General features: G+C 42.4%; 1 protein-coding gene across 5 annotated transcripts in view; it reads left to right on the plus strand.

Annotated features, from left to right (window-relative positions):
* Positions 1-25,946, plus strand: part of LOC144205133 (methylated-DNA--protein-cysteine methyltransferase-like) — a 39,080-nt gene that overhangs the window by 7,040 nt on the left and 6,094 nt on the right. The window contains exons 1-5 of one of the 5 annotated variants that reach the window (XM_077729269.1): positions 833-921; positions 2,885-3,036; positions 14,410-14,576; positions 19,101-19,240; positions 22,067-22,211. In XM_077729269.1, coding sequence (XP_077585395.1) covers positions 850-921; positions 2,885-3,036; positions 14,410-14,576; positions 19,101-19,240; positions 22,067-22,211 — 676 coding nt within the window. In that variant the 5' untranslated portion in view covers positions 833-849. Of the gene's footprint in view, positions 1-832; positions 922-2,884; positions 3,037-14,409; positions 14,577-19,100; positions 19,241-22,066; positions 22,212-25,946 lie in introns of those variants that run through there. The other 4 variants (XM_077729270.1, XM_077729271.1, XM_077729273.1 and 1 more) reach the window with 4 other exon arrangements.

The following is a 25,946-nucleotide window of genomic DNA, read 5'->3' on the forward strand; positions in this document are numbered from 1 at the left end:
TAGAAGGAGACACCATGTCTGCATCTTTTGATTGGTGGAACTTTAGATGTGGGGAGATGAGAAGTGGGAGGCAAGGTCATCTATAGTTGTCCAAATTATTTTATCATTTTTTTTAAATGTGTGGGGAGGCAAGCAAGGCAAACTAGCACAATGTTCTTGTGTAAAATAGCAAATATTAGTCCGCAAAACTAGACTTTTTTGGGGTCTGTTGGTGAAAAATATGTAGGCCCACAAGTTGAGCATCCGTAGTGGCACCATACCCCACTTATTTTCCTAGAAAATGTCCTAGTACTCGTTTCACCCTATATTTTGATTATCAGAAAAGATGCTGTATTTTGTGTCCAAAGTAAGTAAGAAGTAACACGTTTATTTTGATTGTGTAAACAGTTTAGACCAGCGGTGACCAATCCCGGTCCTTGAGAGCCCCTATCCTGTCTATTTTCCATATCTCCCTCCTCTACCACAACTGAATCAAATGATCAACTCATCAGCAAACTGTCCAGAACCTTGAAACCGATCCCGATTATTTGATTCAGTTGTGTCTTCGGAGGGAGATATGGAAAGCAAACCGGATAGGGTATCCCAATGAGTTGGCCATCCCTGGTTTAGATCTGATTTTCAATCATAAATAAGTCAAAAGCAACTTCTTGCTCTTAAAAAAATAGGAATCAGTGGGAATGAAGGCAAGTAACTATCTTTCCAAAGTTATTTTAACCACTATCTGACATTGTCCTTAACTATGAAGCCTTTAATGATGCTTGTTGGAGACAAGGGCCTGTCAAATTTTGTCCAATCACTGACCGGAGACTGTTTACTTACCGTGATTGGCTAACACCACTTGCGCACATAATGAATCAGGAAGTGATGAGCAGCAAAACAAGTGTGCAGCATACAACCACGCGGAGTAAGTCAAATGCCACTGTAAGCGTTTAATCTACTATTAATGTCACTCTTTGTCACCCACAGCTTAATATTTAACGGAATAGACGTTGTTCTACACACTCTATTACTCCGATCGCATGTGCAGACTTTATTTTACATTAGATCAAACTTTTTTCACCCCTTTTCCGGGAAACCAGACGTTCTCGGTTTGGTGCGTCGATCTAGAATTATAAAATGCATATTGCGTCGATTTTCCACTCCAGATCGTAGTAAAGAAAAAGCACAATGATCGACAGCAAGCTGTTATTTGTTATTCGTAAAGAGATGCGTAAACAAACTACGCGGATCTTCGGCGTCGTCTGTCGTGATGGCTTTATTTTTTAATCAGAGTAGACTATTAGCTGGAACATAATTGCTACAGTCCATTATTTTTTTCTTTCTTTCTTAGTCTTCTTCTTTGGGGTCTATTAGTGGTTTGCTAAATGGCAGGCAGATCGGTGCGTATCCAAAGTGCACATCGTACTACTATTGTTAGGCTCAGAAATGTTCTCGTCTTTATTGTCAGTGCAGTGTTGGCAAAATCCTCGTGAGAGCTCCAAGAAAAGTAGAAACAAGAAAGTTGAAGAACATGCACACACTAAACACACAATTGTGATCACATACCATGACAGATGTGTGTGTGCGTGTGTCAGAAAAGGCTTCTTCTGCAAGTCTCAATGAAATAACATTGCATCTTCCAGTAAAAGTCGTCAAAAATTCTCCTATATTAGAATGTATGCCACGTTTTTTTTCTCTCCAAGCATTGCAAAATCTCTTGTTGTTAGCAATTTGACACTTAACAAGCAAATCCTAGGATTTTTCTTTTTTTTTTTAGCCTCTGGTAAGGAGCCATTTAAATCCTATGAGGATAATAGTACTTTGATGAAAAGGATGATGCAATGATCAGATAATGCATAGGATGTTCAAACAAAGTGACATCATTTGAAATATGATGATATGAGTAACTAACAACAGTCTTTTTATTTTTTACTTAAATTAATTTCACAAATATGCACCACCCAAAACATTTTCCTTCTGGCTTTCATCTTTAATTTCTTTTGTGTCAAATCTGTTTCCTCATACTTGTACATTCCCTATCTTTGCAATTAATTACAAATTATATTACCCTGGGAATAAAAAGATATGATCTCAATAGCATATAAATTACAGATCTTATAGGTCAATATTTATTCCAGATCCAAATAATAGTCCCATGTTGCCAGGTTTAACAATAAAAAAAAAAAAAGTATTTCAATTTTTTTTTTAGAAACTTTCTCAAGTAAAGGTTATTGGATAGAAAAGGTCTTGTTGGTTAAAACTCCTTCAAATCAATGTGACCTTTATTTGTCATTACCCCCATCCCTCAAAAAAGAATTCACATATAACATAGTCAATCATCTCCCGCTTCCCCCCTCAAAGTAAAAATAAAAAAGCAACTGCTGTCTGGTTATTGCCAGTATCCATCTCAGTCGTCAGAAAAGCTGCACGTTTTTGCTGTTGTTAAGGGCTGGAAAGCAGAATCCCATCGGAGTTGTACCCCAAGGAACAAATTTAATGCTAGAAAAACATCCCGGCCATCAACCAAAAATGACGGATTGAAAATAATGTCGAGCTATCTTGGGAATCCCCCCCTACCAGACAAGGGAACAGACTGCATTGTTTTTCTCATTTATGTGATATATAGAACAGAAAGAGGGGGAAAAATGGGCGATTTATTGGTCAGATAGGCGTATATTCTTTCCTTCCCATACACCAAAGAAATATTGGATTGCAATGTCGGGCGGGATCAAGCCTACATCATGACATTGTTTGGAAGCGAGGTGTTCAAACACGTAAGCCATCATCCCGCCAAGGCTTTTTTCCGATAGATCACCCCATGCAAATGTGTGTGTGTGGGAAATGGTGGCAAGTCGCCACGTGCCGATGTCAATGACGTGAGGTGTAAATTGAGCTTCCTTTTTAGCAGGGCGCCGAGATGAGGAAACCGAGGGAGGCCCCGCCGTGCGCCCCCCAGACCGTCGCCTTACTAACTCCCCTGGGGACCCTCCGACTCGACGCCTGTGAGAACGGCGTACACGCCATCCGGATCCTAATGGATGTCGCACCTGCAGAAAGGTACCGTAGAAACAACCGGCCCGCCGACGCTGTAAACAAAGGTGTGAAATTTACAGGCAGACAGTATCCACTCGCGTGATGGAGTGGCCTCATCGCTCATCCCGAGCGGGGGGCCTTTTTTTTGTGGATCCCATAAGAAATATACCCATAGAAAGTTGGGCAAATATGCCGAGGCGATAGAAATATGAGGGCCGATAGAATATGGCGAAGGCTGGAAATTGGATTTTTTGTTTTGTTTCCGCCCCATGTTTGAAATTTCACACAAGTAACCGGTTTATTACTCACGCGGGAGTCGATTAGAGTGTATGGCGAGGTCGGCAAAGGCCATGTCGGAGTTCTTTCTGTTTATTTATATTTTTTTTCTAGGCAAGTTGAACACAGGTTTTTTTTTTTTTTTGGAGTGCGGTGGCGGTGAACGTAATTGCATTTCACGCCTTGGCCATCCCTCAAAATTGTCAGAATGTCGACAGTCTTACTGAAGCGATTGAGAGTGATTAAACCCGGGCGCTAATACGTAGTTCCTTCCTTATTTCTGCAGGTCCGCGTCGTCCCCTACGTGGCAGATTAGTTGTGATTAGATTGGAATTAAATATCCATGTATTGCAGATTCGCATTTGATAACCTTGAATGGTTTGGGAAATTAAACCATTTCCAAATGCACCCAGATAGCAAAGTTCTATGTTGAAATTCTAATTTATGGAAACCCATTAATGACCTTGTATATTCTCTACCTCAACATGTGTTTCCTAGCGGGGGGGTGCCGTGGCCTCAAATTCATCAAGCAGTGAAAAACATTCCACTTGTTGTTAATGACTTTGAATGAGGAGATTAATAATATGGAATTTTGATGATGGGAGATGTCCTATAACCATGCCCCTTACCTTTTTGCCAGCCGCCTTTAATTTGTACGTTCAGGTTCAGTAAGAATATGCAAATGAATATAATGATTCACACCACTAGATCATCTCTAGCGTATCGTTTGCGCTGTCGGTCATAAGCGAAGCTCCCATCGAGGTGCGCCGCCGGGTAGAAATTATTAAAGAAAATGTTTGCTTTCGGACGCCTACCATAAAATGAGGCTCCTCCGATAAAGTGACAAAATGGAAGCTTACCTATGTAGATCTCACCAAAGCCCTGGTGTAGCTATAATAGTAGTGAGGATCAGCCATTTCCATTGATTTATTTATGACATACTAAACAAGGCTCTTGTCAGCTTTCCACATGCTGGGGTGGTTGGCTTTGCCAGTCAGACTTGATGAATGATCTCCTAGGCCATATTTGTGGATGAGGGAAATACATCTAGTATGCACGGCGAGATGATGTGTGACTGTGTGGCTATGTTGTTTCTCGGCTGCCAAATTCGCCGGCAAAATGCATTGCAGGGGCATTGATAGATAGTTATTGATAAGCGCCATTATGGCCACATAAATGCTCTTGAAGTATTGCTTAGGCACCATGACCGTCAGTTCCCTCCTAATAGAAACGTCTCAAGCCCCTTTTGCTTGCTAACTGATCTTCGCCACGTTTCCTCAAATCAACCTTCCTCTCTGCCGGTCTTAACGACAGCCCTGAAGGCACCATCACATGAACAAATTCATTACATCTCCAACAACCCCAGTTGGGGCCCCCCTTTGCTAAAAAGCTTCACCAAATGCCCCGCCCGCCCATCTGCAACCTCCTTTTTTAAACACGCTTAGAAATACGTCATGATTCATGTTTTGTTTACAACATATTACTATCGGAGGAAATATAATGAATCTTTCACATTGACTTGTAACACTAAGGAAATCATACTTCTCTTTTTTTTGGGAGGGGGGTGGTGTAAAATATGAAAAAAATGGACTCCTGCCCCAAGACATTTTGTGAGCATATTATTTTACAATGCTTTGATCAATTTGTCTGTCAAGCGGCTTGAGATGTGAGGAAGGGAGGGTGGCGTGGTGGGGGGAAGCAATTTAGCCTGTGAGGTCCTCAATAGAAATGTACTACAGGAGTCTGAGTATGACATGTTGCATTAGAACCTGAGTAGCCTTTATTGCCTGATAATGTCGCCAGGCAATGCCGATATCAATCACCCTTTAAACAGCCTCCATGATGTGTTTTTTTTTTTTCACCAGCAGAAGCAAAAGGGGGCAAAAAAATAATGCATGAAACATTTCTTGCAAAATAATTGATTTAATTCCGAGCTCAGGGATTCCTTTAAAAATAAAAGTACAGTGCTAGAAGCTAAAAAAAATGCTTTCTATAGAAACGTGTAATTAATTTAACAGGGATCAACATTCCGCCTCATTTGCATATAGATATAAACAATATATTTGCGCATCTGAAATCCCAGCACGCTCTGGTCATGTGATCCACCTAAAAAAAAAAATCTTGAGTATCTTCGAGCAAAAAAAAAAAGCGCATTATACTTTCTAGGAGCGGCAAATCCGCCTTTTTTAAACCCCCCTCCTATAGTTCCCATCTCTACGACACGAAGGCACATAAATCTGCGTCTGATTTTTCCACATTGTTTTTTAGTTAATGATTTTCATCTGTTTGTTGTTGCTGTGATAGTGGGGAGGTGTACCATATGTTCTGGCAAAAGACAAATGATTAGCAAATGAAATTCCGGACAGCTGTCTGACTGAAAGCGCTTGGTTGATAGCATTCTGCTACCATAATTAGCTTAAGCTTTGGGTTAATTAACTTTCTACCTGGATATGCATAATAATGGCGTTTTTTTGCAGAATGCCAAGCGGCACAAGCCGGCTTTTTTTTTTATTTAGGATTTCCAGAGCGTATTTCAATTTCAAGAGGCGATTTAACTCGGCAAGTATTGTAGATTTTCCTTCTCCCCGAGCCAGATAATTCTGAAACAATAGAGGTGTATTATGTGGCAGAAATGCCATTTCTGAATGTAATTAAAGCGGATGAAAGCAATCACCGATTTTTAAACGCTTTTGTCTCGCGCCAGCCCCTTACTTGTTAAAAAAATACCCATCAAGAGGAGAAAAGAAAGCAGGAGAAACGAACCCCCAAGTCCTTCAATAAGAGGCCTTTTGAGACTCAAGTGGAGTACAACAGTAATTAGTCTTTTGTATGAATTTGCCGGCCATGGTCATGATTAGCTAAGCATACGAGAAGGACGCCATTGCTTTTAAGGAGGAGGGTGTTAAAGTCTATTTATCACCAGTTATCCTCACAGCTTTCCATTATCACCGCCAACACGGGATGGGGGCCCTGAGAAGCACCTAATTGTTCGACGGCGGGCTGTTTTTTTTATGTCAAAAGCCTTCAGAACCCCCCCTCTCTCTACGCGTTTGGCATTCGTACGCAGCCAGGCGTCCTGCATCCACGTAGCCCTCGATACCCAAGCTGTCACAACAGCTTTTTACACATTGCCGACGTTAGTGTGAAATATTTGAGGTGATGCATTTATCGTTTTTTTTTTTCTCACACAAGTGTTGTGAATCAATCCCCGATTCACGCTGACTACAACAACGCTAAATATGCACCATGTTTGGCCGTCTGTTTACATTATGCATCCAAACATTGGGAAGTAACATGTCAACAATGCATGTTTTTCCATTTTTTTTCTTCACTTAACGTAACCCTCTCCCTAAATCTGTTTATACTTATCCCAATGCACCCTTTTAATCACTCCTAATTATTACGTCGCCGACACCCGAGCCCCAACTGTGTCCTACATAAACTGCTTACATTTGTAACTTAAACTGCTTTGTCATACAAACGGATATCTGCTGAGATCTTGAATGAAACCATCAGACGGCAGGCCGAGGGACTTTTTGACGCGTTCTCCCTAGAAATAACCATGAATAATTCATAACCTAATGATATTCAGATCATTTTTGTTCTATTTTTTACCCCCCTTTTCCAACCACGGCGGCCTGTGAATATTGTTTTGCATGTTGTGAAGTGTAGTACTCAGCTGTGTATTCATTAAGGTGCTGCTCCCACTGGCCCTTGGACCCATCTGTGCACTATGTTTATGCGCCCATCTCTTGGGATTGTCCCAATCAAGCTCGGTGTGCCACTTCCTGTGCAGAACAGCACCTGTGTAACACTACCTGTGACGTTCTACGCACAGACGGACGAGATAGTGACAGAATTCTGCGAATGTTGCGCTTTTTTGTGTTTTTTTCTCTCTAGAACGCAACCTCCAGGGTGAAGGCAGGAGGTACGTTGAGAGTTGTAGCTAAAAACAGCTCTCCTGCACTTTTTTATTTATTTTTTTCTTCTTCTCTCTCTCTTCGCCCCCTCCCAAACTGTCGACCGAGAAGTTTTTCCTCCCCGCCAGGAAAGGGGTTGAGCTAGTTTGTTTTCCAACTTGATTGGATTCTGTATCTGCAACATACAGAAGTGCGCACTACGCGACATACTAAAGCAATATGCAGAGAGATGATTTCGCGCTGACATCTCAGAGAGGAGTACGAGTCAATTATGCCCAAGTGTTGTTCTTGCTTATCTTCCTGTGGCACCAAACAAGGATTTAGTCAAGGATTTAGGGGTGAGGGGGCGGCGGTGGGGATCATGGTAAGCGGTTCACAACAAAACACTCAAAACTCTTGGGAGCGGGCACTGATTTAAAAATAAATTACAGAAGACGAAGCGCTAACACTCAAGGGCCCTCAGCAGTGCTGGCGTACACAGGTGAAGATTAGCCTCCTCGCTAATCAGAGGAACAAGGCAGTAATTTGCTCTGAACACAGACAGTAATTAGGACTTGGTGACACTGGATTCCCATAATGCCTTTGTGCTTGACGTGGTCAAGTTTTGACAGAGGCTATCCATGCGGGGGTCACCGTACACACCCTCCTCCCCCCCAGTTCCACCACCACCACCATCATCAGCTTCCCAGTCTCTCGGCCCTCTTCAGCCGTGTCTCTAAAAGGTCCCCGCAGTTACAGGGGATCCCTAATGTACTTTATGCCTCCCTGGCTGGCTCCTTACCATTGGAGTAATTGGAATCTCTTACTGTGGCACTTGAGAATAGGGGCTAAAAATGCGATTTGAAACTGCTCAGTAGTCTGTTGAAGATAAACATTGCTGCTCCGGGCTTGCGGATACACTACATAATGGACTAAGAGTTAAGGCTATGGTATTACATGCCTTCACTGACTCCCGTGGCGAGCCAAGTGGGAGAAGGCCTAATTGTTGTGTGCTTTGTTGCCTTCCCTTACACATGCCGCCATCGCCACCTTTTTATGCATCGTGCCGGTCATTTGCTAATTCTTAAGAGGAGTTGGATATCCAGAGAGCCGTTTATCCTTCCACACTTTGATCGTGTTTTTCCGAGAAATGGGAACTTGCACAAGCACGACTCGGAGAAAAAACTCTTGACTTTAATGCCGCAGTCACCAGATCGCCATCTGAATGATCCTCAAATGGTTGAACGAGCCGCACTGAGCAAGTGCCTTTACAATCGTATCACAGCCTTAGCTTGGACACCATCAGGATCTTGACATTCATAGAGACATGCTGTGTTTTGCCCCCCACCACACTATCCCCCTTTCCGACCCCGCCTGCCTTTTTCTTTTTTTTTTAGACAGTCATTTTAGGCTTTTTTCATGCTCTCTTGAGTCCTTGACGTTTCCAAGTTAAGTATCTGCCGTTATAAGGCTGGAGAAAATATTGGACTGCGTTTGGCCTTTTCTATTTCATCCTCTGACCCGCCATGTTACCCATGATCGGTGAAGGAGAACCCTGGCAGGCTGTGTCAAAAGTGACAGCCGATCGAGTCGGGATGAGCGCCATCACGCTTCACAGGATGGAGGCATGAGTTCTGAGTTTTTTTTTTTTTTTTCTTCTTCTACTACCCCCCTTTTTTGTGCGCTAAACCATTACACCCTTCGCCAGATTCCTTTCAATTAGATGTTGTGGCTAACCTGTTTCTTTTCTACACTTGATAGAAAAAGTCTGACTGAAGACTTGTGCGAGTACGAGTCCGAAAACAGAGCAGAGAAAATTGGAAAATTTCAAGTCGATATCCTTCTTTTTTTTCTGTCTTTCCTTTTGTCTACTTTGATTGTTTCCTCCTGGATGAATGAAATAACCTGTGATATTATACAAATGTGCAATTCATTCTTTATATTAGGAAATAGGCAGTGCTCCAAATGACTCCCACTTTGTGCAGCAATGATTTATGGTAATTGGAAATTGATTGTGACAGGAGCACAATATTAGAAATTTTCTGGAATCACAATCTGCTGTCAAGGGAAATATTCTTTTTAGTGCAGCGCATCCTGGCTAGCTCTGAATTATTTGTTATTACCGGTGATGGAGTCAAAATATGATAACTAGCCGCAAGACTTGTATAGATGGAGATATTTTTCTTTGTCTGAATATAAAACAAAAGTGCATCGTTGTACCGTGGAAGCAATTACTAGTGTATTTCTACAGCCGGAGTTGAGAAAAATACACTTTTTTTCCCCGACCTGAACTGCAGGTTCGATAAGGCCAAAACACCAAAATGTACTTGACAAAAACAAATATGTTTGTGTGTGCTTTTAATAATCAATTATTTCCCAATTCTTTATCAAAAGTCACTCATTCTGCAAAGTTGCTCCAATTTATGATTTTAAAAACTAAATATCCCTTTGAGATTAATTATACATCTGCCTATTTACTAGGGTCATCCATAAAACCTCTCCTAATTTAAGGTAAACCTTGAACTGGTCATCAGCCAATCACAGGGCACTGTAGCGAGATGGAAAATGTTTACCCTCACAAATGGACAACTATTTTGAGTATTCATTGAACCTGCTATGCATATTTTTGCAATATGGGAAGAAATTGGTGCACCTGGAGAAAACCCACGCAGGCAAGAGGAAAAAAAACAGTGTTTTCATAGATAAGGCTCGAATCCCGGCTTCGAACTCACCACCCTTGATTTATGAGGCGTTTGACCTAACCAGTCCACCTGAGATCAATTATAACTCCATCCTTACACGTAAACGTACTTTGTTTGCAAGTACTTTGTCAACTGAGGAAATATCAACAGCCTGAAAGTAAAAAAAAATAAATAAAAATAACTCGTAACTCGGTCAACACGGCCGTAACAATTGAAACCAGTAAGTTATGTTCCACTGTATTCTCTGGTCTTTTACTTGCAATGAAGTCAAGGCAAAGATGACATCCCTCATGAGTAGTTTCAAAGTCCACAATGCCGTGGTCTAATTTACGAGTCACCGAGGAGAGTGTGGAAAAATGTTGCCTGCTCGGAACATACATCTACACTGCCCTGGTGCTCTTTAGAAGCAATCCCCCCATCGCACCTGGAGGTGACAGACTTCATCTCCTCTCGTGTTCTTCCCCCTCCTTTTATTTATTTATCTGCCTCTTGTTTACCAGCCATAACATGGACTGCATTGCATTAACTTTTACTACTGTCAATGTTGTATCACTCACGTCGGCACCCTCGAAAGCCGGGCGCATCTGGGGAAGGGCGGGGGTCGGCGGGAAATTAACCACGGTGACAAGTGTGAAGTGCGAGCCGGGAGCGGTGGGGGGGTCAAAGGTGAGGCGCCTTAAGCAAAGGTACGCTAGCCTTTGTCCGGTAGATTGTAAAGGCCTGGGGGTCCAACATGAACATTTCCACACACAATATCCCCGAGCTGTCAGTGTGCAGCGGCTGGAACATCCTCTCGCAAGAAGAGGAGTAGAGGATGCGGTGATGGAGAGGGGGGAGCGAGTGTACAGTGAGGTGGCCTGGAGATCCTTGTAAAGAGAAAGAGGAGGGAAATTCTGGTGGGTGTGGGAGGAGAGAGAGAAATACTAAAGGGGAGTCAGGGCTGGGGGTAGAAAGGAGAAACAATGACAAGTAGGGGCTGGCTGGGTACTCACCCGTGCCGGCTAGAGATTGCCATGAGCCACGGTCATTGTTTGAAAGGGTCTCGGCATGAGACCCTACTGACAGGCATGCCGGGTTCCAATAAGAAAACGCTGCCTGCTTCCATGTAGGAATGAGAGTGTTCACACTTTGGACTGTATTTACAGCCGGTGCTCAATGGCACCCGGGAGGGTTTTCGTCGCGTGGTTGGGACGGGAGCAGGTGGGGATGCTCGGTCATGGTCCTTTGCTAAATCCTGGCGTCACGTGTGGCTAGTGTTATGGGAATGAGGGTAGACCCTTTGCTGATCAGTTCTGATTTGGATTGGCATTAAATATGTGCAATTTGCTATTTGGTTGTATCTGTGTTGAAGCAAGTTGAGTGGCTGTTGAATCGCACCCAAATATCAATGTTGTTATGGAGGACGTTAGTTGAGGCATTTGGTTTTGTTCAGCAATTGTCATTCTATTAAATCCCGTGTGTTTTGACTTTATCGTTACATTTCCAAAAGAAATAGATTGTGTATTGGCATTCTAGGAAAGGATAGCAAAGGCCCAGTATTTAATTTTATTCTATTTTTTTACCACAATGACAATATAGCCTGTAGTATTCTGTTATCTTTGATTATTATTAATTTGATGTTTAAAATGCCTGTTAAATATCAACCAAAGTTGATAATTTTCTTCCTATCCTTCTTTACCCAAAGCAAAATTTAATGGGGTCCTATTTTTTGGCCTATGGGCTAACCTGCAACAAAGTTTATTTTTTAATAAATTTGCATAATTCTACCTCAACGTGTCCACGAACTCTTGGTGGAGATAATGAGATGTTAGCTCACACGTTGACCCCCAGAAGTGCGAAGAAACGATAGCAAGGAAGTTAAAGGGACACATTTTGTATTTAACAAAGTAAATGTCTATTATTAATACAGTACAGGATAAGCCAATTTTGAAAGAGAGGCACTTAAATGGCAATGTTATTTATTTATAAGCGCCGTACACCAGTTAATGGAACAGGGCTACCCGCCTTTAAGAAGCGCACACAGCTTGAGGTCCACTTTGCCATAATGCACGAGCTCCGAGAGAACCCTCCCAGTAGGGTCTTTAAGTGTCAAATATGGGTCAGTCTGCTCGCTGACGTTGACCTAGGGGGTGGTCAGCGGCGGGGAGAAATTCAGCTGTTAAGTGATGCCAACTCAACCGTCGGCAAATTCCTCCAAGCGTCCACTCGTGCTAAGATGCTCTGGCCAAAAAAAAAAAAAAAAATCCATTTATTCTTGTCATGAACTCTCAACTCGACCCAAGCGGAGTTGAAATTCTTGTTAACGTTAAGTCCAGTTCACTTTTTTTTTTTCCTGGAGCAGCTGCAAGGCATTTCAACCCCTGAAGAAATGACTCCACTTCCTTAATGTTGTTAAACTATTACTAATGTTCCTTTTGGCCCAACAATGTTTTCTTTTGTACTTTAGCAAAGGTCACATTAGTTTAGGCGGATTTTAATTTTGAATTTTTTTTTGTCCTGCCCACGCGGGTCAAGATACCTGGTCATTTTTTGTAGTGGTAAAAGTAATCTGATGATATGCAAAATCATTTGTAAGATGTCAGTTATATGTGGAAGCAACAAGGAGTACTAGAATTAGGGTTCTGAGATGGAAACGTTGTTTATTAGGGAAGTGGAGTGAAATGGTTCAGTGTTATTGACAATGGTCAACTTTTGTGATTTTTGTCCTTTAGTTTTAACAATTGGAGACCCTCCATTCAATTGAACCAGTTGAAATTGATTGAATGCATATTTTTGTCAATGGCATCCCATAAATGTATTTTAATTTACTTTCAAATCAGTCATTTAAGTGCTAAACCCACCTCAAACTATAATAGCAATACCCTGTAACTATTATATGTACTCATTTTAACCAATCACGAACCTGAAGAAAGCCAACCTTTTAACCCTCATAAAGAAAAAAAACTAATTAAAAAAAATTGGCAAAAGTATATAATATCCCTTGAGTTAGTCCTACACATTGTAAGAATAATAAAAACAACCCTGGAAAAGTAATCATTGTCCTAAAAAGGAAAAGACCACTCACTGACTTCATTCAAACAAAACTAAACACTTTTTTTCTGCATATGAACACACACACAGTTTCTTCACCATGGTTGCATTTAGTGTGCAAAAGTATTTTGAGTGACCTAACTGTAGTTTGCAGTATGTCCAAAACACATATAGAAAGAAAAGAAAATATCCACTATTAAAAGGACCTCTGTGTATCTTCAAAAACAAATTCCTGCCCCATCTGGGATCTGTAAAATATGTGTCAATTGTGAGGTCATTTCAGCCAGTCAGCAACCTAAAGAAAGTCATTCCCGGAAAATGTGCAATAACAACAAAAGATTTTTATTGAAAAAAAAAAAAGCCAGTTTAAAGAAAAATACATGTGTAGTACAATAAATGTATGGATAAACATATGTTAAATTAACATTAATAATGGTCCCTTTTTATTTTCTTGATTAATACAGTGATTACATATAAAACTATTTAGTTTTAAAAAATAGTTCTACATCCATGTCCCTTTTTTTTGCGACTATAGTTTAGTTGAAATCCAGGCAGTGACCAAACCACAGTCTGTATGTGGCCAAAACACAGAAAAATGCACATTGTTAAAAATACCCAAGTGTATTTTTAAAATCAAATTCCTCTCCCTCTGTGGAGCAAATGTGAGATCATTTGAGAATAAATGCTGACGAAAGTCTTTCCTGCATAAAGTGATGTTTACTGTAACTAAGTTCATCATTTATTTTTGGAATAAAAGGCCACAATCTTCCAGAGGTTTATACTAAAGTATATAAAGTTCAGTTAATACTTGTGGGGTGGATTAACATTTTGCCAATCAGAATCCAGATAAGAAGTCCTTTTAATAGGCATGAGGTATATAAATTTAAAAAATGTAAAATTAAAAAAATATATATACATATTTTCACGACTATTCGGCGCAATGCATTAAAAGGCGCACCGCATTATAAGGTGCACCCTCAATGAATGACACATTATAATTTTTTAGCACACTGGATTATAAGGCGCACTGTCTATTTTGGAGAAAATTTAAGACTTAAGTGCGTCTTATAGTTGTGAAAATACAGTATATATATTTCCCTCAGTATAAATGTCTATTTGTGTGAATAAAACTAACAATTAAGACAATTAAAATAATATAATTTAATAAATATAATAATAATTTAAAAAATACTCAAGTTTTTTTAATCTCTCCATCCCATTGACCGTAATATAGGTCAATCAATTTTGATTGACTCAACAATCGCTGCCAACCCTCCCAGCCAAACTGATTAGCACATCGATAAAACTCTGCATAATTTTGCATTCAACCGCGTCCCTCTTTAACAACTCCCATTTCATTCTGTAAATGACATCACCCTTCGCCCGCCTGACCCCTGCGGGGCATCTAGTTCCACCCCGGCGGCGTCCTTTAGCGCCGTCTTTCGGATGATTGCTACAACTCTTTCTGATCTCTTCTCGTCTCCCGACAGGAACGACGAGGCCCCCCCGAGGTGCCGCGTGGTCAACGGCGGCCCGGCGGAAAGGATCCCCGAAATGCGGCGTTGCGTAGAATGGCTCCAGGCGTACTTTGGCGATCGGCACAGCACTGGGAGTCTCCCGCCGCCGCCCGCCTTTCACCACCCCGCCCTGAGAGCAGGTCTGTCATGGATAAATATTTGCAGAGCCGCGGTCGGGATCAGCCTTTCACTCTTAATTGTCAGTTACATCACTTACACTCACTGGCGCTCTGTGTTAATAATGAAGTATTTTATAGCTAGGGGAAAAAAGAGAGAGAGAGAGGGAGGACAAGAACCCAACGTAGAGCCGTAACTTGGTTCAGTAATCTGTGGCGGCTCTTAGCACGCGTGTTAGTCTTGGCAAGCGTTCCCATGATTCTTGGCACATTCTTTGAAACTGATCGAATTCCACTCTTGACATTTTCAGACAGGAAGCAACCTTTTTTTTTTTTTCGTCTTCCCCCCGCTCTTTCTTTTAATGAGAACATGTGAATGGTGCTAAAGTTTGAATGAGCTTATTGTCGTCGCCCTCCCTTAAAAAAACGAAAGGGGTGGGGGCAATTAGCGTCTTTTCACAGCATGCGTTTGAATGATAAAGACAAGAAAGAATACTTTAATTGTGCCCTTTTTTGCCGTTAAGGCCGAAAAGCCATTTTTTTAAGCGGTAAAGTTCACCAACTTGGCATGAAAAATTGTGCAGAACTCTAATTTAGACGCAGAATCGCACCTATACGTGGAAAATAGCAGGGCTCTCTAATATATGCATTTAACAATTGTGTCTGCCTTCCCTGGCAATCAGGCCTCACTTTCCCTCTAATTTCATGCAGACCCGCAGTGCTTGAGTGATGGCATTTTCAATGAGCAGGTACTCCGCGGAGACCGGCGTATACAGCCGCCGAGTCCCACGCTCCCGCAAAGGCAATGCAGAAATACATCAGGACCAATTACGATATCACCTTTCAGTGCGATTCCCTTCGCCACCAAGTGCTTGTGTACCAGCCCCGGGCTCTTTCAAATCGCATCTCATCTTCAAGTCTTTGGGGTTTTAATTAAATTTCAGGATAGATGGAATTCTTCATTAGTACCTGATCTGAATAGGTGATTGTGCCGTGTTTTCACCTCGCCTCCCTCCCCTCCGCCTGTTGTTTTGGGGGATCGGTAAATACCGGGTTTAGGGTCGGATTGCGCTCAGTTGTGGCAACCGCCTGGTTAAAAATGTTAAATGTTCTTCGCGGCGAGAGGATTTGTCTTTTGAGGGAGGATAATAAGCAAGGGGGAATGCATTGTTATTGTTGTTAATTCACGAGTATGGTTGCTTCGGATCATTGTTGCGTAAGCAGCGAATCGGAGAATGGGGGGCAAAAATAAGATAACAAAAAAAAATCCACCCTAAACAAGTTTAATCAGGTCATTACAATGTGTGACAAGCAACTTTTGTTTGTTGGGTTATCTTACGGGAGAGCCTCCATGCGACAAGCGCTCTCGCTACACTTGTCATGTAATATTGAGTTGTGACCTTCGCTTGAAGTGTTGCCATGTTTATTTACACGTTTCTGACAAAACAAGCCACTTTTCATATTAGCTGTCACCATATACCTGAGCCGCAGAGGTGACATGAAAGGAGAGCCGAGGTGCCCGTTTTTCCACCGCGTCTTGACTGATTGTCAGACGCAACATCACACGCAACTTTGGTCCTCTGAGGTAGCGGGGATTGGCGAGCGCGTGTTTTCCGTGCGTACGTCTATGTGTGTGCGCTTGAAGCCCCTCCCCTTCCTTCCCCTCCCTTCCTCCCCTTTCCCACCACCTTCAGGAAAACACAGACTACCGTGGGTTCTTAAAACGATGCATATTCTTATCTCATTAATTATACATCCATATGTAACAGACGAGAGGATCTTAGTCTCGGTAAGCGGCGCGGGAGAGAGGGGGGGAGGCGGGGGTTGCTGCTGGTGGTGGTGGGGGGGCTTACAGGGGCGCTCTTCAAAGCCCAAATGACTGCGTTCCTGCAGGAGCCCCCCCACCCCACCTCTTCGTGCAGCGCAGGGCGAGATGAGACGCTCACCAGGCCTCGCCCCTGTGATGTAGAGAGGAATTAGGGAAATGAACGTTTTCAGAATATCGAATAATCAGAGAATCATCAGCACCCCGTCAGTCTTCAAACACGTGGATCCCTTCAGACTCCAGAGACACTTTGACTGGGAGTCAAAGTCTTCCCTCCCATTAGACACAAAGGATAATGAGCTAGCTGTATTTCCACCATTGTATTTTTTGGTCCCATTCTCACGAACACATGCGACAACGACAAACTAACTGTCATCGCTCTCAATCCATCATTAGCACGCTTGATGGAATTCCCTTTTTTTTTATTGTGCCTTTCCCCACCTTCTTTCAAATTGCTCTCATATCCAAAAACCAGGAAATCAATCATAGGAGTCGATAAGTTCATAATCGCCAGATCCCTCAGACTCGCCGCACTACCCACGCTTACCCCCTTATTACCTGGCCTCTCCCGCCAGGTAATGAATGACCTGTGACATAATTATGGCCAAGCGTGTAAACATCTAAGTGCTTCCTCTCAACTTTTATTTAAACAATTGACATCACTGCACCCGATCTAAAGAGGGTCCTGACCTCAAACACACCATATTAGTCTCTTTATGGGGTACCACTCTAGGGGGCAGGGGGGTGGTTTTCCCCTGCTTTCCTCCAGCGACCCATTTGAAGCTTCTGTCACCAATGCTGATGAGGGCACAATTCTTTAACCTCTGGAGTCGGCGCCTCTTTCTCGGGGATAAATAGACTGCCCGGAATTAGTCGGGGAGGGGGGGTTTAAGGTAAACAACACCAAGGCGCTTTTTTTAACGGTTAAAACGCCGACTTTTGGTTGTTTTGAAACGTCAACGCGGGATTTGTCAGTCCTTAAAGTCTGGGCAAACTGTCGTCGGCATATCAGTGACAAAGCGATATCAATATGCGCATCACGAGGGTGGGAAGCCACTTCCTTTGCTGAGGGGGAATAATGCATAAAGGAATTTTTTTTGGGAAGGGGGGCGTACCTTATCTCGTCACAACGTCGCGCCGGGGCCCGTCATCTCGTTGACAGCGTGATTATTACCTGAAAAATTATTAAACAGTACCTACGGGCCTTGTTGAAGACAAAGAACTCACATGGGTGCGCATCAATCAAATGTATCCCCTTTAGGTTTTACACTTATTCCCCCCAGTTTAGGCAAATTGCCTTGTTCGTGTGGCTTTGTGTAGCGGAGAGTGACTACGAGGTAGCGAGGGAGCCTGGGGAGAGCAGGATGTTCACTCTGTAGAAGTGAGACGGGGGTGTGACATGTTTTCACACAATGCCAATTTAGGGGGATTTCTCCTAGATCACTTGTCATGTGCTCTCTTAGACCATATAAATGAGAGAGAATGGGAGATTACTAATTGAATTTTTATGACCGCGTACACGTACGCATTGGTGTATACCAGACAAAGTTCACCCCCCTTCTTGATAACGAGACTATTGTTTCCAAGTCGTGTTCTTCTACGTTCAAAGTGTTGTTCGCCCGCTACAAAAGATCAGCTCTAAAAATGTAAAAAAGATATACCGTGTATTCACAACTATAAGGCGAACTTAAAAGTCTTAAATTTTCTACAAAATAGACGGGGCGCATTATAGTCCAGTGTTTTTTTATATATGGGGAAAAACATTAAAATGTGTCATTCATTGAGGGTCCGCCTTGTAATGCAGTGCGCCTTAAAATGTGGTGCGCCTTATAGTCGTGAAAAATATGGTGTATCCATATAGATTTTTATTTTTATATCCCATTCCTATTAAAGAACTTATCTGGATTCTGATTGGCAAAATGATAAGACATCACACAAGTATTAAGAACTTTATATACTTATACTTGTAAACCTCAGGAAGATTGAGGCATGTCATCCATTGAGGGTGCGCCTTAAAATGTGGTGCGCCTTATATTTGTGAAAATACGGTATATATTTTTTTTTTTCTCGGTGCTCGCCTAGACAAACATGCCTCGTCCGCCACTGCCTGATAATCCAACCAAATATATATATACATATATTAAAAAAACAGGAAGATAAAGCTACTGCTAAAGTGCTAATGAAATCAGAGCTGTTAATATGGCCGGTTAAGCTGCAGATGATTTGAAGAATTCTGCCATTTAAGTAGAGATGATATAATGAATCTACTCTGAATAGAAAGCAATTAAAAGGACAAATTGGTCTGATTAACCTCAAAGTCATCCCGCTGCCACAAATGGTAGGCAACATTCAAATTATTATTATTAAAAATCTGGAGCAGATTTGCCGTCTTTTTGGCCTCTCTTAATCCTTTTAAATGAAGGAGCCAACTTTTTTAATTTTAGCTGTGACCTTTCAGTGCATAACCTAGATTTTTTTTTCCTCCTGCCGTGGAAATAATTTTCTCACATCAGCTACTGTACTGTATTATTGCTAGTGCGAAGGTCAAATAGAGGGACTTGCATGTGTTTAGTCGGATTTATAAGCACTTAACTGCGGAATTTAACCATAGTAAACGTGTCAAACATTTCATTTTTGCAGTTATTTGTGTTCTTCTTCTTCATGTACGTATTATTTCTTTTTGCCAATTGATTAAACATCTTTTTTCCCTCTTTTTCCTGCAGATACCTTCACAAGTCGCGTGTTACACACCCTCTTCAACAACATCAAAATCGGAGAGACGGTCTCCTACAAACGCCTGGCTGAGATGGCGGGAAATCCCGCCGCGGCGCGAGCAGTAGGCGGAGCTGTGAGGAGAAATCCGGTACGTGTGTGTGATTGACGGGTTTCCCGTTCTTGCAGATTTACTGTGATTAATGGGGAAAGTGGGCAATTGCCTATTGTGTGTGGATTCTGTGTGGAATGATTAGTGATAATGAGGTATTTTGACCTTAAATAATGAGCCAGGGTGAGTTGATTGATTAGCACCAATGAAACGTTATGTAAGGAGTTTTTATGAACAATATGGATCATTTCTGTCTATTTAACGTAACATTAGGCAGTATTTATGGACACAATAGGAATCTGAGTACACCCAGCCATTAATTATGATTCAGAATTGCATTAGTGCCAATGTGGATGTTGCCTTAAAAGTTCTGGTTTGAAAAAAGTGACAAAACACAGTTATCAAATGTCATTATTTAACAATACTAACAATAATAACTCAATCAATTTGAACTAGGAGGGCCAGCAGCTCAAGTTCAAATGTGACAAACTCATTTAAATCCGAAGCCGAAGACTCAAAGCAGGCAAAACTGTGAGATTATTATTATTTCTGTTTCTCACAATAATTAAGAAAAAAGAAGGTAGGATAAATATTCCTTCCCAACTCGGTGTTTACTTATTCAAGCCGTCTGTTTCCTGAACAAGATTCCTAGAAACGGTATGTCCCCTCCACTGTAGAGCCACTCTTATTTCATTCATTGGGCCTTGGGGTCACCCACAGCCACCAGCTTGGTGACCCCGGTATCAAGTTTTACTCTTCTACCCCCAAAGTAAACAAACTGTAACTTTTAACCCCTCTTAAATACTATCCAAACAAATAGAAAAAAAAGTGTTTTTTTGCATTCCATAAGCAGGGCGTATTTTTTTCTAGATGATGTATCATTTAATCAACTTTTAAGCTATTCATAAAAAATATATATAAATATATATATACTATTTTATAAAAATCCATAAAAAAATAAAATTAGGATTATTGCGATCTGGATTTGGATCACTTGGATAAAAATAATTTAACATTGTTGCCTATAGGAATCAAAATGTGACATTTATAAATCTGATATTATATTATATTAAAATATTTATATTATATTATCAAATCTTATACATATGGGCGCCAGACCTCAATTTTACTTCATTCCATAATAAGTTTTCCATCATTTTTTAAATGTTATTAATCATTATATCAGTATTTATCTTAATTTTAAATAGCTGAAATATTCCCCCTTCCCCACAAAGCTTTAACTTCCCCCCCATCATTCTCCCGAAGAATGCTCGGCCTCTTTGGCCCACGTGCACCAAAAGGAGGGCCAGGGGGCAAGCGCTATGCCTCCTTTTGATCCAACGCCTTGATCAAAGGCCGTTTAGCGGTGCCCGTGTAGCGCTGTGGGCACCGCCGCGTTAAGACACAGAACACCCCTCATACACAAATACAGTCCACTCACATCTCCTTCCTTGTTATGTAACTTTTTCCTCTTCCTTATCCTACGTACTTTATCAGCTACCCTTAGCCGATGGCATCGCTTCTGGACGACTGAATAATCATCTCGAGTCGGATTTGACACATTGGCTCGCTCTCGTTCATCCAACCCTTTAGCTAAGAGCCCTGAGCCACCGATACTGATCCAGAGTCAGATTGTCAGTGTCAATTACTCGTCAACAACGGCGCTGGGGCTCGGGCCCCGGCCGCCAAAAAAGCTCAGCGCGCTCAATCGATCCTCGGTAGGATTTGAGTATCGATAAGCCCGGCGTGGAGCCTCCTTACGCATCCGGCCGGCGTAGCCCACCTCCTCCCCCCCGGTACAGTCGAGAGACAGATCCGAAGGCCTTGAGGGTACCCCGCTCTCTTCTCCAAACCCGGGGAACTGTATCGATCTGAATACCGGAGCAGTATTTCTCCGTCTGCAAGGTTAATCTAGGGCTCGGAAAGTTTTATTGCCGTTGATATGGGAGCGGGTTTAATGACGGATCTGAAGCCAGGCGCATCCAACTTTTATTTGCCGAGGAAGCCGTCAAGTTATGATCAAGTAGAAATTACAGCCACGCCCGTTTAACGGTGACATTTTTTTTTAAGTCAATGGCGGAAAGTTTGACGTGAAATAATTGCCGTGATCCACCATTTTTTTCTCTTGTTCTGAATTTACAATGATGGAAGTGTTTTAGGCTAGACTTGTTTAATCTTTCTCCAGCCATTTAGTTTACAAAGAAGCCGGGACCCCCCTGGCAGTCGTGTGCAATAAGTGTAAACGCTCCAGCGACTTCCTCTTTTTAATGATCACAGGCTTATCAGATCTTAATGTTGACACCCTCTCCATTGAATATTCATCCTGCTGGTGTTTTTGCCCATTAATTTTTGATTGCTTCTTTGCGTTACACTTTGAAAGAGTGGGAAAACATTTATCGCCATAGACTGAGAGACATCACCCCGAATGCGGGATATAACGCGCCATCATAAAAAACACGTTTTTGTCACCATGCTTTCACCACAAAACCGCAAATCGCCATCGTCGTCTGCACCCCGACGACTTTAAAGACAAAAATCACGATCTTCGTCATACATAATGCATTTTTAACAGTAAGCATTCAACAAACCACAACGTCAACTTTTTTACTTTCAGCTATTTTCCTGTATTTACACTCAATATTGTTATTCTTTAAAAACAAATGCAATTCTCCACGGTGTATTATAATGGTTAAAAAAGAATTAAAAACAAAAAAAACAGGATGGATAATTGTACCTTTCCAGAAAAAGATAAGACATCAAAGTAACTCTGGGTTTTTTTTGTCGAGATGTGCTTGCACAACATTTGCAAAAGTTGCACGTTGGCGTCCTCAGGGATGAATTCTTTCTTTTGTTTGCCCGTGCCAGATTCCGCTCATCATCCCTTGCCACCGAGTCATTTGGAGCAGCGGCCAGAGTGGCCCGTACATGAGCGGCAGGGGCGACCGCCTCAAACAATGGCTGCTCGCCCACGAGAGGACGACTGACACACGACGGACGCCAATTGTATCAAGTATGGCAGACGTCGAAAACACACACACACACACACACAAAAACATACGTAAACATTCCATTTCAATCCATATTTAAAAAAAAAAATCTAAGAATAGAGATGCTTGCATTGTTAATGGACTCGTGAGTTGTTGCCGAATTAGAATGTACAAAAATAACTTAAACAGAGAACAGTAGGAATTACAAACATATGCTCCCTGTGGGCCTCTACTGCGTTTGCCAGATAGTGCTTGGAATGGTTTTTCTAAAGAGTTATTATTCCCTTAAAAAATATGTCTCTTGCATTGTTGTTGTTGTTGTTATTGTTTTTTTTTTTCTGAGAGTAGAATTAGTCTTTGTACCTCTCGTTGTTTTTTTAATTTCCTGCCAAGCGAGTGCTTTGTTCGACATCCAGTGATAAAGGCTGGGAATTTTACCGCTACAAAGCTTTGTAGTGTAGAGTATTTGTTTTGTCTCCATTTAGATCTCATTGTTAGCACTCGTCGTGCAATACACCTCCGTTGCCGACGACGACCACCACCACCACGTCTTATATACAACTCCCATCAAAACCAACACATCTCCACATGTCAAATTAGTACCTTTCATCATTTTTAATTGCGTTTATTTACAATAAAAAGTTGACTGCCTCCAGCTCATTACCGATTAGCGTCCCTCAGCCCGTCTCAGAGCCTCTTCTCCTTTTTTTCCCTCCTCTTTTTTTGAGTCATTTCCATTAGAGGGCAGTACAGAACGTAAAAACTGACACCCAACATTTCAACCTGGAATTCAGCTTTGCACATTTGATCCGCAACTTACATGTTTAGGTGTTATTTTATTTTCCAGTACAAACCACACTTAATCCCTTTTGAGAGAGTTATTTTATCTCGGAAGGACCATATGGAGGGCGGCAATGTGTGTGTGTGTTGTATTTGGACATAAATGTGTGTGTGTTTAAAGGGTTTTTGACAGAACATTTCCAACACTCCCCCCTTAAGGATCTTTTGTTGCGTGGACAGATTCATTCTTTTCCTTTCCCCCTATTAAATTCTTGATTCTCCTCACTGTCTAATGCAATTCCAGAGTGACCCTGACATGCCCATAGTTATTCCTCCTCTGTGCAGCACAGGTAGCTTAATAATCCACCTTCTCAAAATAACCTCGACTCTAACCTTTACTGATCCAATTCCAGTGGCCCTCCCCTTGAATACATTTCAACTTTTTTCCTTTTTTTTTTGAGCTGCATTTTTTAATTCCTCATCCCCGAACCGAGCTCTCGCCGCCACGCCGCCACCGGACTCGCACGCCGTCGGTATAAGCGTGGATGTCGAAGCGGCGGGCGGACAGGGAAGATGAAGAATGAGAGCAAGTCTGTGGTTTTCACAGAGGGCTAATGATGCCTGTGGTGACTACAGGCTACAGTCAACCCCCTCTAACGAAGGGAGTTGTGACACAGCCACAAGGGGTCCCATTTAAGCTTGGGCATACTCTGAAGTGCACTGTAAGCACCCTCCTTTTCTTTCCCCTTTCTTTTTCTATTTTTTTTTTTGGCTTATGGCTAACTCAATTCGAAGGAATGCTACAATTTTTGACGCTGAAAACAAGTCCGGCATCAAAGCGTCAGCCACGCTGGCAGTAATTGGCCGTGTAATTGCTCAGGTACCCTAGGCAATGCTTCGTATTAAATATTTCACACCTTCTTTTTTTCTCCTATTTTGGACTTTTTTTTCCTAACCCTATGATATATTTGTACTAGCAGCAATATCAGTCTTTTATCATTTTGGATGTCTAACTTTCAGAATTTGATTAAAGCCAAATCCAAGTCCATCTTATCGGGCAAAGCCTTCATTTTTTGCCCAAATACCATGCCCCCAAACCCCCACCCCCCATTTCCAGTGCGTCCACGCTCATGTGCGCACATGTGCACGTCCATATGTGTGTGGGTGAAGTGGATGATATTGAGTCTGACTTCATAAATCACCCAGACACTGATAAACTCCCCATGCACCCACACAGCGCTAATGGGCAACCCTTAAGGAGTGTGAGTGTCTCGTGCGGCGTTTGATTCAACATTTATTAACCCCCCTCACATGCACTTGCGCACACACACACACACACACATGACACACGCGTCGGAGCTCCATAAAGAATATGTTTTGGTGGCATTGCGAGCGTAGATTTTTGACCCAACCAGGTTGCATTAATCACCAATGAGATATTTGAGCTTAAAGCGGCATAACAACGACAACAGCAACCACTATATTTCCTAACATTTGGTTTCCTTCTCATAACTTACATCCTGTCTCCAACTCCCCACTTCCCATCTCATATCCTGGCACCCCTCCTCATTACAGAGCAATTTTCTCCCCCACATCAAATACAAACACACTCCACGCCTTCCACGCCTTCTACGTTCTTCATACATGTCGCCTCGTATTTCCGAAAACAGGGTCCTGTAACTTGCTAGTTCGTCGCTGTTATTATTTTGGAAAATTTAGCGAGCTTGGGAGGGAAAAAAATTAAAAAATAAACTTTTGAGAGCAAGTTAGGCAAGCCGCAAGCGCCACGCCGCTGCCGGGAAGCCGGAGGAGTATTTGTTATGCAGATAGTCCGACACACTCAGACGCGGGAATAGATAGCCCGCCTAGACGAACAGACTGAGTCTTCCTTGGCCACACTATCGGGTTTCCTCCCACCCCCCTCTGGCCCGTCTGCCGGGACCGCCCAGGCCTCGGAGGCCCTGACACCGAGGCACGGCGAGTAGCCAGTCGCGACAGCTGCCGCGGCGGCACGCCGGCGCGCTACGTCGCCTACTACAAAGGGCAATACGATCGCAAACATGGCATCCTTTGATGCCCTTGTAATGATCTTTGTCGTTTGAGAGGCAAAACGAGACAATCGGAGACTTCTTTTTTCTGTGAGAACAAAGGCTTTGGATAGTCATGATGAGATACGGCAGGATTAAATGAGAAAGTAAAGAAAACCCTTGCCAGTGACCTTGAACTAGTGTGTCATTGTAACCTTGGTGAACCCGGGTGACGAACGGCAATTTTCTAATTAGGACCGGTCGTTGATTTGTCGGAGACTCTCCCGGTACGTATCAATCCGTGAGTCAGTGTCAGCTTAGAGAAAGTGCAGGTCTAGCCTTGGTTCTGTTGACGGTGAGGGCGGCACTTCAGAGGCTCCAGGACCCCCTGGCACCAGTCTCTCCGTTCCCCCCCACCAGACAGGCTGGGAGCATCTGGGCTCTGTCAGCAGACTGCGATCTATATGACGGGGAGGATTGGATCCGTGAGAGGGGAAAGTTCCAGTCGAATTCCTCAGATACGTGCAATGTTCACGCCCGTTAGCATCATAGTTAGTCCATGCGTACTGATACATTTTGAAAGATGGGAGATGGAGGCTATTGATTAGAGACGAACATCCTCTCTATAAATTGCCCAATTATTAATTAAAAGCGGGGTGTGCTGGAAATATTCAAAATAAAACAGATCGCGGCGTCTGCAGTTGACGTTGACAGAAATGATTCCAAAGATGTTTTGAAAGCGCCCTGTGATGTGACGCCGTCGCTAGAAGCCCATCTAGCTCACACTTGCCAAGACTAATTAATCCATACCCTAAATTAAGACTATAAATTGTGGTCTCGATTTAACAAGGTCAGTTTTAACTTTTCACTTTATTCCTTATTTAACTGTGGTAGAAGACGGGAGGGGGGACGGAAAGGAACGACAGATAGATAGACAGATAGAACCCTATC

Source organism: Stigmatopora nigra, chromosome 12 (assembly GCF_051989575.1).
Source record: "Stigmatopora nigra isolate UIUO_SnigA chromosome 12, RoL_Snig_1.1, whole genome shotgun sequence".
In the NCBI taxonomy this organism is placed as follows: Eukaryota; Metazoa; Chordata; class Actinopteri; order Syngnathiformes; family Syngnathidae; genus Stigmatopora; species Stigmatopora nigra.